A 16,599-nucleotide genomic window follows, 5' to 3' on the forward strand; every position below is an offset into this window, starting at 1 on the left:
ATTGTTGTGCATAGGTGAAGATTATTCAATGATTCTCAGGCTAGATTTTCTTGACAAACATCGTGCTAAGATTGATCTTTGGCAACACACAAAAGAACTTTGTGGGACTTTGCTCCAATTGGAAAAAAGAGTTGTAACTGAGGCAATGGTGTAAGGTTCACCTATCAAGGGAGTGAGGCCATCTGAACTGCGTACATTTTCAGTAAAGATCAATCAGCAGGATAAAATACCAGCAGTTATGGGGAAGATGGTGAGGGTTTCAGTTGATAGCAATTTGCCAAGAGAAACATAATATGAGTGTGTGGTTGAACCACGCTTAAGCAATGAAGAGTTGGATGGTTCACATTGTTTTGTCTGCAGGAGTTTGGCATGTGTGAGTGATATTAATGGGAAACAGATGATTCTGGTTAGCGTGGATAACTTTGGTAAGGGGAGGTGACTGTCAAAGGATGTAGTAAAAATAGCCACTCTGGAAGTCTTGGAAGACGAGGACTTATATAGGTCAAGTCTAGAGGAAAGCCGCAAGGAAACTGTCAACAAGGGAGTGTTACGAGGGAAAGTGGGTCACTTGAAGGGCACTGATCAAAGGGCTATGGAAAACTTACTGTTGAGGTGTAATGATTTATTATGTACAAGCAAAGGTGTTTAGCAGCAACCCTGGCCACACAATGTCATGTACTGAGAGGGGATAGCACACCAATTTATAGGAAGCCACACCATATAGCAAGACAGCTGCATCCATTAGTAGAACAGTTTATGGGATGGGACCACAGAAGTGAGTGATAGTCCTTAGAGCATAAATATAGTGGTTATGTCAAAGAAATAGGTGGACAGAACAAGGAAATATAGATTATGCTCTGACAACAGACATCCAATGCACAAACCATTCCAAATGCTTACCCAATTCCAAACATCACAGAAACTTTGGATAATCTGGGTGAGGGTTGGTTCTTTACACCTATGGATCCCAGGAGCAGGCACCATCAATTTGTAAGTGGCACCTGAGGATAGGCCAAAACAGCATTTATGGTACTGGGTGGCCATTTTCATTACAAGCGCATGCCGGTTGCACTAAAGAGCGCACTGGCAACTTTTCAGCATTTGTCAGATGGGGTACTGAAAGAATTCAAACCAAAAAATTGTATGGTGTATTTGGATGGAATAATTGTCTATTTAAAGGATTTAACAGAGTATGTAAGTTGTTTGGAGGAAGTCTTTAATACACTACAGTCGCCATGTTTGAAGTTTAGTATGGACAAGTGCCATTTTGCACAAACTCAGGTAAACCATCTGGAGCATGTGATTGGTGAATGTGGCATGCAGATTGATCCTCATCTTACAGACACATTTCAAAATTTTCTGACACCACAAACAATTAAGCATGTAGAGTCAGTCACCAGCCTTTGTAATTATTATACACAGTTCATGAGGGACTTTGCAAAAATAGGCAGACTCTTGAGCAAGCTACTGAAAAAGGGGGTGAAATTCCGTTGGTCACATGAAAGTCATGTGGCATTTGGAAACCTAAAGGAAATATTAGTTTCAGATCCAGTATTGGTTTTTCCAGATTTCAAGAAACAGTTTATCCTTTCATGTGACGTTTTAAATGAAGCAGTCAGTTGTGTTTTGGGACAGATGGTAAATGGCCAAGAACATCCAGCAGTTTACGCTTTGAGGCAGTTAAACAAGGTGGAGGATAACTTCTTCATGAATGAGAAAGATATGTTGGTGGTCATTTATGGTATTACACATTTTCTATGTTACCTGTATGGTAATAAGTTTAGCATCATGGCAGACCATGCCTCATAGAAATAATTGTTTGGCTTGAAAGATCCATCTAGCAGATTAACTCAATGGACACTTAAGCTTGGTGAATTTGAGTAGAGGTCATCCATAAGCCAGGAAGATCAGATGCAAATGTGGACGCATGAAGTCATAAGGTAGTACATTACGGAAGAGTGGTGGTTCCAGCAGTTTTTCAGAAGGAAGTCTTGCAGCAAGCTCATGATCATATGTTTCCAGGTCATGGAGGGTGACATGCAGCAGACAGATGTGTAGCAGAGCAAGTTTGGTGGAGGGACAGGAAGTGCAACATGAAGCAGTATGTTAGGGATTGTGTGTCATGCTCACAAAGGGCATACATTATGCATCAGAAAGTGCTGTTACAAAGATTGCCAGAGGCCTGCTTTTTTGGTAACATGTTCAAGGGTTTGACTAGTATTGCAAAGTCCCTCATTAACTGTCTATAATAATTACAAAGGCTGATGAATAACTGTACCTGCTTAGTTGTTTGTGGTGTCAGAAAATTTGGAACTGCATCTGTAAGGTGAGGAGTAGTCTGTATGCCATGTTCACAAATCACGTGCCCCAGACAGAGTACCTCAGTTTGTGCAAAATGGCACTTGTCTATACTTAACTTCAAACGTGCCGACCATAGTGTGTTAAAGACATCCTCCAACATCTTACATGCTCCGGAAAATTCATTATGTTGGGGCTGGATGGTCTTGAGCCATTTAGCAAAACACCTGCAAGGAATAGGTATGTTCTCATGATCAGCAATCATATTTTTCAATTTTCGGCAATGATGCCGATGTCAGATTAACGGGCTAGTATCTTCATGCAGACTTTGGTACACAACCGGGTATTGAAGTTTGGGGTACCTGATACCTTTTGTTACATAACAGGGTATAATCTTTGCCTCAGATTTAAAGAAACAACTGTGCCATGTGTTGAGTATACAGAAATTATGGACAAGTTCCATTTGGTCTGCAGACGAACTGGAGAACCAAACATGTGCACAAGACAAGTTACTATATTAATTCCAGGCAAGATGATGGGGCACCTATCTTCCCTATGTCCTGTGCTCCTATAATACAAAAGTCCACACTGCAACGGGCTTGTAACCATTTGAAGTGATGTATGGCAGTAAAATGCAATCTCCCTTTGATGTCTTGACACCTAAATTAGGGCCAGATGGCAAGGCAATAAGGAAGTTTGCCAGTAGAATAATGGAAGTTTGAGGAATGTACAAAAGGTGAACACAGAGGCACTAGAACAGCAGGAACAGCTGAACAGACTTATTGACAAGCTGCCTCAGTATCATATGTGACAGTGTGTGGTGGTCAAGAATTCCTATATGCTGAAGGGGAAAAACAAAGAAATTTTTAACTAAGTACAAGGGACCTTACCAGGCCATGGAAATGACCTTACCAGTCAACATGAAGATGTAGTTCCCTACAAAAATGTCAGTCACATAAAGCAGTTTAAAGGAATGGCAGAGGGCATTCTGCAGTTATTGGTAGCCAACCAGGGGGAGAAAGTTGCAAGGGGTAAAAAGAAGGGACCTGTAGTTGGTGAGCAACGTAATGTGCATAACATCTCTGCTGATCCATTGTGGTTGTGGGACAGCAGCTGGTCAAATATTTAACAAAGAAATTCGCCAAACAGCCATGCAAATTGAGAAGTTATTTTATTTTGTTTCCACTACCAGTTTCAGTAATTCACTATGCTATTTTCAGGCCCCATATTCACCTTTCAAAAATCCTTGATATTGACATACTGGGGCCATCTGTTTCTGGATGTCATGAATTCTCAGGTACTTCCTTTGAAGACTTGACTGCAACTGCAAGGGACTTGAAAGTGGCATAGTGAATTGTTGAAACTAGTAGCAGAAATAAAATAATAACTTCTCAAGTTGCATACCTGTCAGGCGAATTTCTTTGTTAAATAATGTGCATGGTGTGCCACGTAGGTTAAGATTGCATAAGTAAGATGTAGGATTGCAATTTGTAGGGTTTTTCCAGGTTAGTGTAGCAGGGAAGCACATATTTTTATTGACATAGGCATATTTGTTTGTTAGTTTTATTGATGTTATTATTGATATTACTTTTTAGTGTATTTTATGTTCTCGGAAGGAGGCAGGGGTGATAGAGTAATGTTGTCCTGCAGGTGGTGAATGTGTACGGGCATCCTGGGTGATGAGGGAATTGTCCTGCTATTGCTGTGGTTCATCAAGGGTGAGGCAGGGTGTGTAATAGTAGTTCAGGCTCTAGAATTGGGTATTGTGTCCTCAGGACAATTGAATGTGTGGCTTACTAGTCATAAATGGATGCTAAAAACAACAGTGGAGATATGTAGGCTGGTAAATGTCATCTCAGAACTGTATAAGGAAGCACAGGGGAACAATCTGTTTAGAGAGATTAAGGGAGAGTACCAGAGGATGCAGTTGTCACACTTGGTGCATGTGGTTCTGCAAGCCTGAAGTCAGTGGAAGAGGAGCTCGGTAAATGCTGGAGGAAAATTGTTAAAGACAATGTTTGGAACAGCAGATGACGAGGAAGTGCAGGAGTCAAATAGCACAATTGTTAAGATTCAGCAGATGGCAAGTTCTGTGAAGTATACTGTGGAGTGGCACATCTAACAGTTATCAAACTTGGAACAAAGTGTGTTGAATAACATGACACTAGCAAGGGAACTGACAGCAGAAGTAACCTGATGTGCTACTGTAATGAGGGAAGTGCTGAATAGAGATTTGGAGAGAATACAGAAGCAACTGAGTGCACTGAACAACAAACTGAATATAGCAAGGTTGCAACACGGGCTTGTGGACCAATTTGGGAATGTTAGGAGTGAAGTGGGCAATTTAGGCCTGTATAGGTTACACCTAGAGAATCCATGATGGGATCATGTTGAGCAGAAAAGCAGTTTCCAGCAGAGTTACAACATATAGCCAAAATGTCGGAGGAAAAACTGGCACTTTTCCTCTGTATGGCTGGGGCAGAGGTGAAAACAGATGGTGTCCGGGTGCATATAGTGATCCATGTACCTGTTGCAGGGAGAAACTCAGAGTTTCAGTGCTGAACCATCCACCCACATCCAGTGAAATGGGGGATACTGGGGAAGTGGGTGTGGGTGAGGAAACAGGAAGTATTCCTACTCCCAAGGACAGGCAGACTCATCTGGTAAGTCATGGGTATAACTGCAAAGTGGTGCACAAGGGAAGGTTGTGATATTCCCAGGTATGTACTGATATGCAAACATGTCAAGCTAGTTTGTTTCTGGGGGAAGTAAATGGGCCGAGTTGTGGGAAGGAGCTTCTGCCAGATAGAACTTGCTTCCAGAGAATAGGACCAGTTATACTTAATATTCACACTAGAAACTGTATGATTGAATTGCTACAAAGGAGGAAGATCAGCAGGGTTGAGAAAACTCAGGCTTCGAGAACATGCAATGATTATTAACGGCACGACTTGTGAGATAAATGGATGGACTTTCATCATCTGACTGCACACACCAGCTCAAATGTTATGACACTGTCATGCAATATGCTGTATTGGCCAGAAGGATTTCTGAGGGCATTGTCCATCCAAAATTTAACCTATTTAAACAACATGCTCAATCCAGAACTTGTGCAATGCTTGGACATATTAGTAGAGTCCTATCAAGGGAGAATTTTGGTGGAACAAATATGGCAGCATGTAAAACATTTCCAGGAACAACAGCAGCACAAAGTATTAATAGTAAGTGTATCGGCTACCAGTTGTGGCATCGGCTGAGGAAGCAATTAGCTGTGGCATCGGCTGGGGAAGCAATTAGTTTTAAGAACATAAGTAGTATATACAAGTATAATAGTAGTTAGTTACGGGGGCAATACAAATGTGAGGGGAAGTTCTGTGTGTGAACACTACATTGTGACTTGTGGGGATTGTCCTCAATACATAAATTATTAGAGTTAAGATGGCTTAGTGTGAGCCCAGTATTACATAATTGGGACGATTTTTTTCAGAAGGGAGGATGTATGCTTCACTGTGAATAAGAAAAGGCACAAATTTGGGGGATTCTTGAAAATTTTGTACAACTATGGCAAGAAGGTAGAAGTTAAGGGACCAATGGGCACATCGGGTAGTGAGTGCTGGCCATGTTTATATTAAGAAAATGGTTCTGTGAGGCAGGTTTACAACACTGCTCACAGGACAGAAAGCATGGCACTATAAACAAGTGTGGAGATGGTTGATGAGTAATCAGGCACAACACAGGACAGTGATGTGCTACGAAAATCCCACATGTTGCAGTTAGCACAGTGCCTAGCAACCTGTATGCGGGGGATGAAGCAGGATAGGAAAAGCTACCATTATAATTATTAAGGAACACACCACACATCCCCTACAGAGGGATTAGGTCAGAAGCGTAGGAAAAGGAGTATAAATAAGGAAGCCCAAAGGCTCAAGGCAGGCAATCATGTCGCCATCGTGTCTGTGTTTGGAACCAGAGAGAATGATGAACTGTTTAAGTTGCAGGCCAACCATGATGACCATCTTGTGACAAATTTTGGCAGCCAGCTGGCCCTTTGAGTCAACCACCAAGCTCCACTGTACAGTTGTGCCATAGCCATGGCGAGGCAGATCCAAACCTTGGTGATGCATGGGTGCGAGGAGCAGGGGGTGGCCAGCCTCTGCTCTCTGGATGTTGTTATCTGATGGACTGCAAGTGGGAGTCTGCAAGGGTGCCCTCTCCTAGCCTCCTGGGTCCAAGGCTGTCCTCAATCACTGACTGAGCCATCGTGGATGGGCATCTGGAGCTGGTGAGACTCTACTACTACAACAGTTGCTGGCTGTCTCCCTTCAGTGATCTACATGGTAATCATGAGCAGCACTTGAGGGAAAAGCCAGCTGCGCTGCGTGGGCAGGCAATGAACCTCTGGCTGAGCCAACACATGCCACATCATCAGATGAGGACAGATGCTGTTATGTCTGCAAGGATGGAGCAGCTGGTTGCGAGAGTAGCAGTGCTGGCGTTTGCACATGTACACATGTACACATGCCATACTGCCGTTGCCTGGATCAGCAGAGGTACTGTGTATTCTTTGACAGAATAAAGTCAGTGCCAAACCTGCCTGTGTATCTCTGCATGCCCCAACATGATTCGCCCCTCTCTCCCAAACCATATCTCTCAGTCATCTTGGTGCATTACACCCCCTGAGGCTGGTGTGCCATAACAATTCTTATACCATAAATGGCTCACAACTAACAAACATGCCTTGATTCACTAGTCTCACAATATTTTCTCCTATCAGGGAAAATATTTATATATCAGTGTATCTAAAATTCTATTGGAAAGCTTGTATTACAGATTACACACAAATAATTTAATTGTGCTTACTTTTGTGCATAAGCAATATTGTGCCACTTTTATGCTAATTAATCATGTTCAGTTACTACAATTATCACAAAATTTCTATTTCAATGATACTTCATGTACCTGAAAGTGGCTACACAAAAATATCAAGAGCAAATTGTTATGGTGTTATAGTGAGACTTCTCAGTTTGCCATTTCAGATACGACAATCTCAAATGAAATCTCTCAAACCACAGAAATGAATGTTCCTCCTGGCAGATGAAAATCACAGAGCATACAAAAATCCTGGACTGCAGCAAACAGTTTTCTATTAGTTATGTCTTCTAAGGAGTTTCACAGGCTGACATAAGGTATTATAGGAGTATCCAGTTATCACAGTAGAACTTAGGGAAAGCTACAACTAAATCTCACTCCAAAATACAGTTTTAATGAGTCAGAAACCTCAATACAAATCTTGAAATGTTCAACATACCAATGATTAATTCATATTTATGACTACTTTCTTCCATTATTTTGTGTTCAAAGCTAGTTCTGATTCCACACAATATGCTCATAACAAGCTCTATGAACCACAGATATCAAGTATTGCCTTCAATGTTTTTCCCCCTCCATTAAATGGAAACAGCTAAGAAAAATCATTTAAACCAAATGGAGGCCCAATGAACTTAACTTCCAACAGAAGTGTTCACAGTGAACAATTACAATGACAATGATTTTTCCAATAAAGGAAATAACTCATGTGAAGATCAAAAGATGAGACATACTATATCTACAAAAGGCTCAGAGAATTTCTTTTGACAATAAAGTACATGTTGAGGCATCTAAACAAAATTATACCAAATTACTGCATGCGAAAATGTGTGAAGTGTGATATTTAATATAAGTACCTTCAAAATCATTTCAATTGTGAACACTCCAGTAAAAGCATAATCAAAATAATCCAAAATATGATTTCGGTTTGATTTTTCATCTACAGGATCTTCGGCAGCGAGAGCTATGCTACTTAAGCTGATCACTACCATTATGAAGAAGTCAAAATACTTCATGTTGACCACCCAGTGAGCTCCGCGTCGAACTCTGAAACAAAATCAAATATAAGATTAACTGCATTTTCTGCTGGTGCTTGGAAGAATATGGTAATAATATTAAAACAGAAAACACTTCTCAATGTTCTGAAAAATTTTGCAGAACATAGAGACGTGTTTTCCTTTTTAATATTATAATCAAACACAATAAATTGATATGATTGTTCTCCATGTACAATAAATGAATGAAACCTTTTATTATATTTATAAATATTTTACTTACATGTCTCTTTTAACTGAATAAGCAATAACATTATAACTTTGTTAAACTGTTGGCTTATCATTTATTTACATAATATCTGCAAACTATTTTCAACTTTTTCAACTAATAATACATATTTTATCAGTTGATCAGGCCGAGAAATGCAGATGACTCATACTCCTATTTGCACTAATAATGCTGTTATGTGCCCTACATGCAACCCAATATGAAAGAGAGAGAGAGAGAGAGAAAGGGAATTTAGCTAACAGACTATACACTCATTATTTCTCCTATATCTGGCAACATCAAGACAATGAATGAAACAGAGTTGCAATCCTTTTTTATTGTGGCTGTATAAATTCATCGGGAATTAAAACATAAATGACAGCATATGTGACAAACTTCTAATAAAGACTCCCAGTGGTTTTGTAAAGTTCTTAGTATAGTTTCGTAATATTTCACATACTGTAGAGTAGTGATTTTCATGAATTACATGTTTATATCCATTATGAACAATAATATTAACAGAGAAACGAAATGTGAAAGTCATTCACAATTTTATACTTCTAGCCAGGCAGTATGCAAGGACAAATGAGCTACAGGGTTTGCATCAAAAGAAAGACAGTACTTTGAAATAAATTTTGTTCAAAAGAAAAATGTGCACTCAATGAATCCATACAATTCTACTTCAGGGAAGAAATAAATTGTAATTTTGGCACACTAATGAAACAAAGAAATGACACTGAAATAAAAGGCATTACTCTTCTGAACAGTTACAGTTTCCTACTCACAATGATTCATCAAAACAGAATGATATGTGCAGCAGGTGCACCATAGCATGTTACTTAAGTTGATGTTAAAACCATGTAGAAATACAGAATGTCTGAGATAATTCTTTCAGAAACAGGCCACATAACAGGTGCTACAATAACTAAAGTTCCATGATGCCAGGACTGTTGATCATCTTGATCCACGGGGTGTGAATAGAACACATGTTCTCCAGATAACTGCAAACATGATCACTCTTGTTTTGTCTTGGAAATGAGTTCATAATTACTTTATGGCCAAAAGGCATGCTTTTGGCTTTCATTTCATTATTTTATGTAAATTTACTCTTGTAAACAATTCGAGAAAGATCAGCATGCCATTAATTCCTGAAATCATTTCCTCTTCATTGTTTACCCCAGAAATAACAGGTGAATATTGTTAAATGTTAAATGAACTCTAAGTATAAATGATGGTATAAAAATAACTTGGTAACTAACACATACTCAAAAGTTATTCCAGTGTAACTGTGTGCAGAATGCAATTTGCTTATTTTCAACACAAAATGTTCAGTAACCAGGGACAAAATTATGTCAAATATTTTCCTCTACTTTGTAAAGGAGTATGTTGTATCAAACTTTTTGTGAAATCATAACTTTTAATTATAAGTTCAATTATGCTATGGTTCTAATAATGCCTAATTAGATTTTGATTGTCGTATCATGCATAATGCGCAAAAAAGCATCACTTCTTTCAAACACCATAATTGTCTCCAATTGCAATGCATAAGTTTGAAATTTGACTCAAATGTGTCCACAATCTTCCTCTGTAATGGTCCAAAAGTGTGGCACCCTATGACATCACCTCAGGATGGTGACACTTCAAACAGCTAGGTGTCGACAGGTGCAAAACAAAGCCAAAGCTCAGAAGTTCATTGAGATCTTAGGTGGGTTAATGATGTCACATTGACACCAAATTTCATCACAATTGTGCCCAATGGCATCATGGATGTGTCACTTGTAGGGAAGTCCATCACACCCCATCTTACCATCATTTCACCTCATCTTTTGATGCCTCTGCGATGTATGTCAGAACTGTGAAACCCAGCAGTGAAATCATTTCTTTATCAGTGGCAACAGAAAATATTTGAGACCCACTGCCACTCAGAATTGATACAGAAAGCCCTCAAGAGGTGGTATAAGGGTGTCAGTGGTACCATCCACTCCATTGGAGCATTGATTTCCATGTATATCATGACCGAAAACAACAGTCTGCAGTCCAACGAGCAACACAGTGATGTTATTGACAACATTCAGCACTGCTGATTCAAGCATGCTCTAAGAACATCATGGTGCCTCTTTTCATTATATGTTCTATATAAATGGATGGTTGCATATTCACCTTTTCGTTGTTTGTATTTCCCTCACAATCTTCCATAATTAAACTAATTAGTTCCATATATTAATAAAATCTTCAAATACCAAGTGTTACAAGCATTCCAATGATCTACATCCAAATGCTCAATTATGTAATAACATATGTATTATCTATTTGTAAGTGCAGAACCAGATTTGTGTGTAATTGCAACACAGTATTCTCAAGAGTTTGTGTAACTTTTGTTTTTTTATGTAGATACATTTGAGAATATTTGTACAGATTCACTGTAGACTTAAAATGAAAATCCAATATTAAATATCATTTTAAACTGTCTTTGTTAGAATTTCTGCTGTATGCTTACGGATTGGTTGGGGAAAAAATAAACATTGACGAATATGGCAGCATTGGCTTTGGACCAGTCATATCTTCATCCTCCTCCTTCTTATCTTCTTCTTTCTTATTGTTATTGCTCTTCCCTTTACTGTAAACAAAAGCATGTAGTATATAACAAAGTAGAGACATTTCATAATGAGGAAGTTAAGCATACAGCTAGAGAGGCTACACTGTGAAATATACATCTTTGAATATGCAATTCATGTAACATCACACAGATAGCATCAACTTATTCCCTAAAAATTAAACAATCAATTCCTTTAAAAAATTAGAAAAGAAAAGGAGTAGTCCAGCCAATGAAGTCCAATAAATGTCATCTGGGGGAAAAAATTCATGCAGTCACAAATTTTTGTACAGTGGTAAGGGGAATATCATGAACAATGTGTTAAAAATTTTGCCTGGTGGGGTGTGAGAGAGTGTGTGGGAGTGGGGCATGTAAAGACAACTTTTACAGGTTCTCTTGAATATCTTGAAAACTGAGGCTTCTAGCAAAAATGTTTTCCTGCTTTAAAAGTAAACTGAATTAAGTTTCCTACAAAAAAAAATCCTAGGCATTTTTTCTTTAGGACTAACAGCTTCCACATTTCGAGGGGGGGGGGGGGGAGGGGGATGATAGATAATTAAAAATAGTGGTTTAATTGTATAAAATTGATGTTTACTGAGAAACGAAGTGGGATACAAACAAATATTAAATGTGTGCACCACACCTAAGTGCAGTAGAACCATATTAAGGGATAAATTTTGTTATGGGGGTGTAACAAGGTGGAAAGGCAGCAGTGGAGGTTAGAAGCATGAGGAAAGAATTGTTGCCACATTGTTGTGGCTGTGCACTTCTCTCCTTCATTGGTGTACAAAAAGAAGAATGAGCAGTCAATTCCCCATTCTCTCTATCACATTACATCACAAAAAGCAACTACAGGGTATTCCATAGAGTTATACTGACCCTTCCACAATTCCCCTTATGAATCACTGGCAACACAGTGCACAGAACTCCTGGTGGTGAGGTGTTTATTTTGTGCCAAGAGTGTTAACACTATGTTGAATACAGATATGAGTTATTAATAATACAAATGCAACAAAACAGTATGGACAGATGTAAATTTCTGAACACTGTCCTACAATGTTAGTGCAGAAATTGGTTCTTAGTCATTCTGTACAGCAGTTGTAGATTACTTCTCAGAAAAGTGACTTCCTCCACCAAAATCTGTGGTCAATTTGCAGTTTACAAACAATTTCTTCCACTCAGAAACTGCCGGCACATACACAGTATATATTGCAAGGTTTGTGTCAGTATATGTGCTGGAATAGGACTGGTCATGTTACAATCTAGATAAGTAATATGCTGTAATGCATTGGTTGACATGTGTTGGAATATGTGAAGTTCCATGACACCTGACACATCACAAAAAGCAACTACAGGGTATTCCATAGAGTTATACTGACCCTTCCACAGTTCCCCTTATGAATCACTGGCAACACAGTGTACAGAACTCCTGGTGGTGAGGTGTTTATTTTGTGCAAAGAGTGTTAACACTATGTTGAATACAGATATGAGTTATTAATAATACAAATGCAACAAAACAGTATGGACAGATGTAAATGTCTGAACACTGTCCTACAATGTTAGCGGGGAAATTGGTTCTTAGTCATTCTGTACAGCAGTTGTACATTACTTCTCAGAAAAGTGACATCCTCCACCAAAAGCAGTGGTCAATTTGAAGTTTACAAACAATCTCTTCCACTCAGAAATTGCCGGCACATACACAGTATATATTGCAAGGTTTGTGTCAGTATATCAGCTGGAATATGCCTGGTCATGTTACAATATAGATCAGTAATCTGCTGTAATGCATTGGTTGACATGTGTTGGAATATGTGAAGTTCTGTGACACCTGAGTGGCCTACTTCTGTTCCATAGAGAGCCAATTTAAGCCTCTGGGTCTCTTCACATGTTGGGAGATTGAGGCTGGGGGTGATGCATTTGATATTTTCCAGCTGCAAAAAATATTGCAGCCATTGATAGGGGAGACAATGAAATCGACATTTTTAAATACATACTGATAGCACGTAAAACTTGGGACAGGTTTGTAAGTGTGGTAGACAGCTGAGAGCTCCAGCTGTTGAGCATTGTTACATAACAGCTCTTTTAAACAACTACAAATAAATATTGATTTAATAAACCAAAAATAACTCCACTATATGAAAACAAGCTCAGTGACATTATTTTGTCTACTCACACGAGAAACCTGGACAGGAAATGCTGGGCAGGTATGCTCTGTATCTAAATTAAAAAGCTGCACTCATGGTGAGAGTAGTTGCCTTTCCCATAAGAACATTACAGGTGCTGTACAGGGTGATTAAGAATCAATTTCCCCACTACCATTGTACATCAGTGTGCACAGATTTACACAGATAGTGTTCTGAGGCATTTCCTGCGATAGTATTATTAGTAATTCATATCAGTAATCCATACAGTGTTAACATACTTCATGAAAATAAACACCACTGGGCATGTCTGCACACTGCTGTCACCAGTAATTCAAGAGACGAGATGCAGATTGCAGATATTTGTGAAATATCGAGTAGTTACTTTTTGTGTCACAGTTCAATAGCAAGAATGGAGAACTGCCTGCTCATTCTTCAATTTGCAGACCTATCAAGGAGAGGAAGAGCATGAACACAATACAGTGACCTCCATTCCTTTGTGCTTCTAAGCTACTCCCCCCGCCTATCCACCACATTACATCCCAGAACACAAAACATCCTTAATTTCTGGTTCTACAGCACTTAAATGCAATACAAACATCTAATGAATGCTCTTCATCCACATTATTTAACAATATACATTAATTTTAAACCATCAAAAGACTATTTTTAATAATCTGTGATTTTTCCAACTGCTGCAACAAGGAAACAGAAAAAGTAGTTTAATTTTGTAATGGGAAAAATTTTCACTAGATGCTGCGGTTTTCAAGTTACTCGAGAAAATCTTAAAAAGAAGTTACCTCTGAACACCCCAACCCCCCCTCCCCACCACCACCATCAATCCCATGCTCAGACCCCACCCATCAGCCTTTTGAATATGTTATTCATTGCATTACCCCATGTAACTACATAAAGATTTGCAGCCACACAAATTTTCCCTCTAATTTTGCTTGATTGACTGGACTAGAAAGACACATAACAAAAATACATTTATAATGGTTTCAATTGTTTCACTTTCTTCAGAATATTTCAGCTAGAGAATGTTCAGTTTATTAAAATCAGATACACTTGGCCACTGAGTAGGGGAAATTTTCACTAGATGCTGCGGTTTTCAAGTTACTCGAGAAAATCTTAAAAAGAAGTTACCTCTGAACACCCCAACCCCCCCTCCCCACCACCACCATCAATCCCATGCTCAGACCCCACCCATCAGCCTTTTGAATATGTTATTCATTGCATTACCCCATGTAACTACATAAAGATTTGCAGCCACACAAATTTTCCCTCTAATTTTGCTTGATTGACTGGACTAGAAAGACACATAACAAAAATACATTTATAATGGTTTCAATTGTTTCACTTTCTTCAGAATATTTCAGCTAGAGAATGTTCAGTTTATTAAAATCAGATACACTTGGCCACTGAGTAGGGCAGACATGTGACATCTGTGTCACGTATGGAAACATGACAATTTTTGTTGATATCAAATTACATATACACTGACAAGCCAAAGAAACTGGTACACCTGCCTAATATTGTGTAGGGACCCTCCGACCACGCAGAAATGCTACAGCACGATGTGGCATGGACTTGACTAATGTCTGAAGTAGTGCTGGAGGGAAATGACAGCATGAATCCTGTAGGGCTGTCCACATATCCATAAGAATATGAGTAGGTGGAGATCTCTTCTGATCAGCACATTGCAATGCATCCCAGATCTGCTCAATAATGTTCATGTCTGGGGAGTCTGGTGGCCAGTGGAAGTGTTTAAACACAGAAGAGTGTTCCTGGAACCACTCTGTAGCAATTATGGATGTTTGGGGTGTCACATTGTCCTCCTGGAATTGCCCAAGTCCATCAGAATGCACAATGAACATGAATGGATGCAAGTGATCAGACAGAATGCTTACGAACGTGTCACCTGTCAGAGTCATATCTATATGTGTCAGGGGTCCCACATCACTCCAACTGTACATGCCCCACACAATTACAGAGCTTCCACCAGCTTGAACAGTCCCCTGCTGACATGCAGGGTCCACGGATTCATGAGGTTGTCTCCATACCCATACACGTCCATCCGCTCAATACAATTCGAAATGAGACCCGTCTGATCAGGCAACATGTTTCCAGTCAACAGTCCAATGTTGGTGTTGGTGGGTCCAGGCAAGGTGTAAAGCTTTGTGTCGTGCAGTCATCAAGGGTAAACAAGTGGGCCTTCAGCTCCAGAAGCCCGTATCAATGATGTTTCATTGAATGATTCGCACAATGACACTTGTTGATGGGCCAGCATTGAAATCTGTAGCAATTTGTGAAAGGCTTGCACTTCTGTCATGTTGAATGATTCTCTTCAGTTGTAATTGGTCCTGTTCTTGCAGGATCTTTTTCTGGCCGTAGCAATGTCAGAGAATTGATACTTTACTGGATTCCTGATATTAATGGTACACTCATGAAATAGTCTTCTGGGAAAATCCCCACTTCTTCACTACCTTGGAGATGGTGTGTCCCATCTCTCATGCACCAATTATAACACCACATCCGCTGTAGCAAGAGTAATCAATCTAACAACTGCGCAGACACTTATTGTCTTATGTAGGCACTGCCAACCACAGCGCCGTAATCTGCTACTTTATGTATCTCTGTATTTGAATATGCATGCCTATACCAGTTTCTTTGGTGCTTCAGTGTAGGTTATTAGTAGATGATTCATATCATAATATTGTCGCAGCAGAAGCTGAGTGGCACTGTGGTGTAGTGGTTATGATACTAAACTGTTGCATGGAGGGTCATGAGTTCAAAACTCACCTGTATTGTACAATTTTAATTTGTATATTCAGTTCGAGTACATTCTAGAAGTATCCACAAATGTCAAGAATCATTGTACTGGAATGTCCTGTAGCTGTATATATACTGTATGCATTCTGGCAGGAGGCAGTTCGCTCCGCACTCTTGTATGTGCAAGTGCTGAATAAACCTCCGTTAAGTGAAGTTATTGTTCATCATTCATCTAATTACATACATGACATTATTCTGGTGCAGACGCTGGGTTATGGAACTTGTGATAGCACAAATTATCAACGACACATTGGCTCCCATCAGTCCATGACAGAGCCACCATTTACGTGGCGAGATACCCAAGTTCAAGCCATATTCAACAGATCGCAATCTATCAGAGACAGAAGAAGAAGAGGACATTACGATGACAGCAACTGTGTGCCACCACATGAGACATCCTTCCGGGTTCTCTGGTGATGATGGCCAAGATCCACACAAGTGGCTGAAGGTATATGAGTGTATAGCCAAATTTAACGAATGGAATGACACCGTGTGTTTGGCTAATGTATTTTTCTACTTGGAGGGCACTGCCAAACAATGGTATGAGAACAATGAAGAGAAACTCACAAGCTGGGAAGTATACCAGGTGGAACTGAGCAAGTATTT

At 39.4% G+C, this 16,599-nt stretch overlaps 1 protein-coding gene across 1 annotated transcript in view; it reads right to left on the reverse strand.

The window, feature by feature from the left end:
- LOC126249257 (voltage-dependent calcium channel type A subunit alpha-1) overlaps nt 1-16,599 on the reverse strand; it is a 373,047-nt gene that overhangs the window by 68,767 nt on the left and 287,681 nt on the right. The window contains exons 17-18 of the mRNA XM_049950912.1: nt 10,925-11,044; nt 8,022-8,211 (exon numbers count right to left, since the gene is read on the reverse strand). Coding sequence (XP_049806869.1) covers nt 8,022-8,211; nt 10,925-11,044 — 310 coding nt within the window. The remainder of the gene's footprint in view (nt 1-8,021; nt 8,212-10,924; nt 11,045-16,599) is intronic.

Source organism: Schistocerca nitens, chromosome 3 (genome assembly GCF_023898315.1).
Source record: "Schistocerca nitens isolate TAMUIC-IGC-003100 chromosome 3, iqSchNite1.1, whole genome shotgun sequence".
In the NCBI taxonomy this organism is placed as follows: domain Eukaryota; kingdom Metazoa; phylum Arthropoda; class Insecta; order Orthoptera; family Acrididae; genus Schistocerca; species Schistocerca nitens.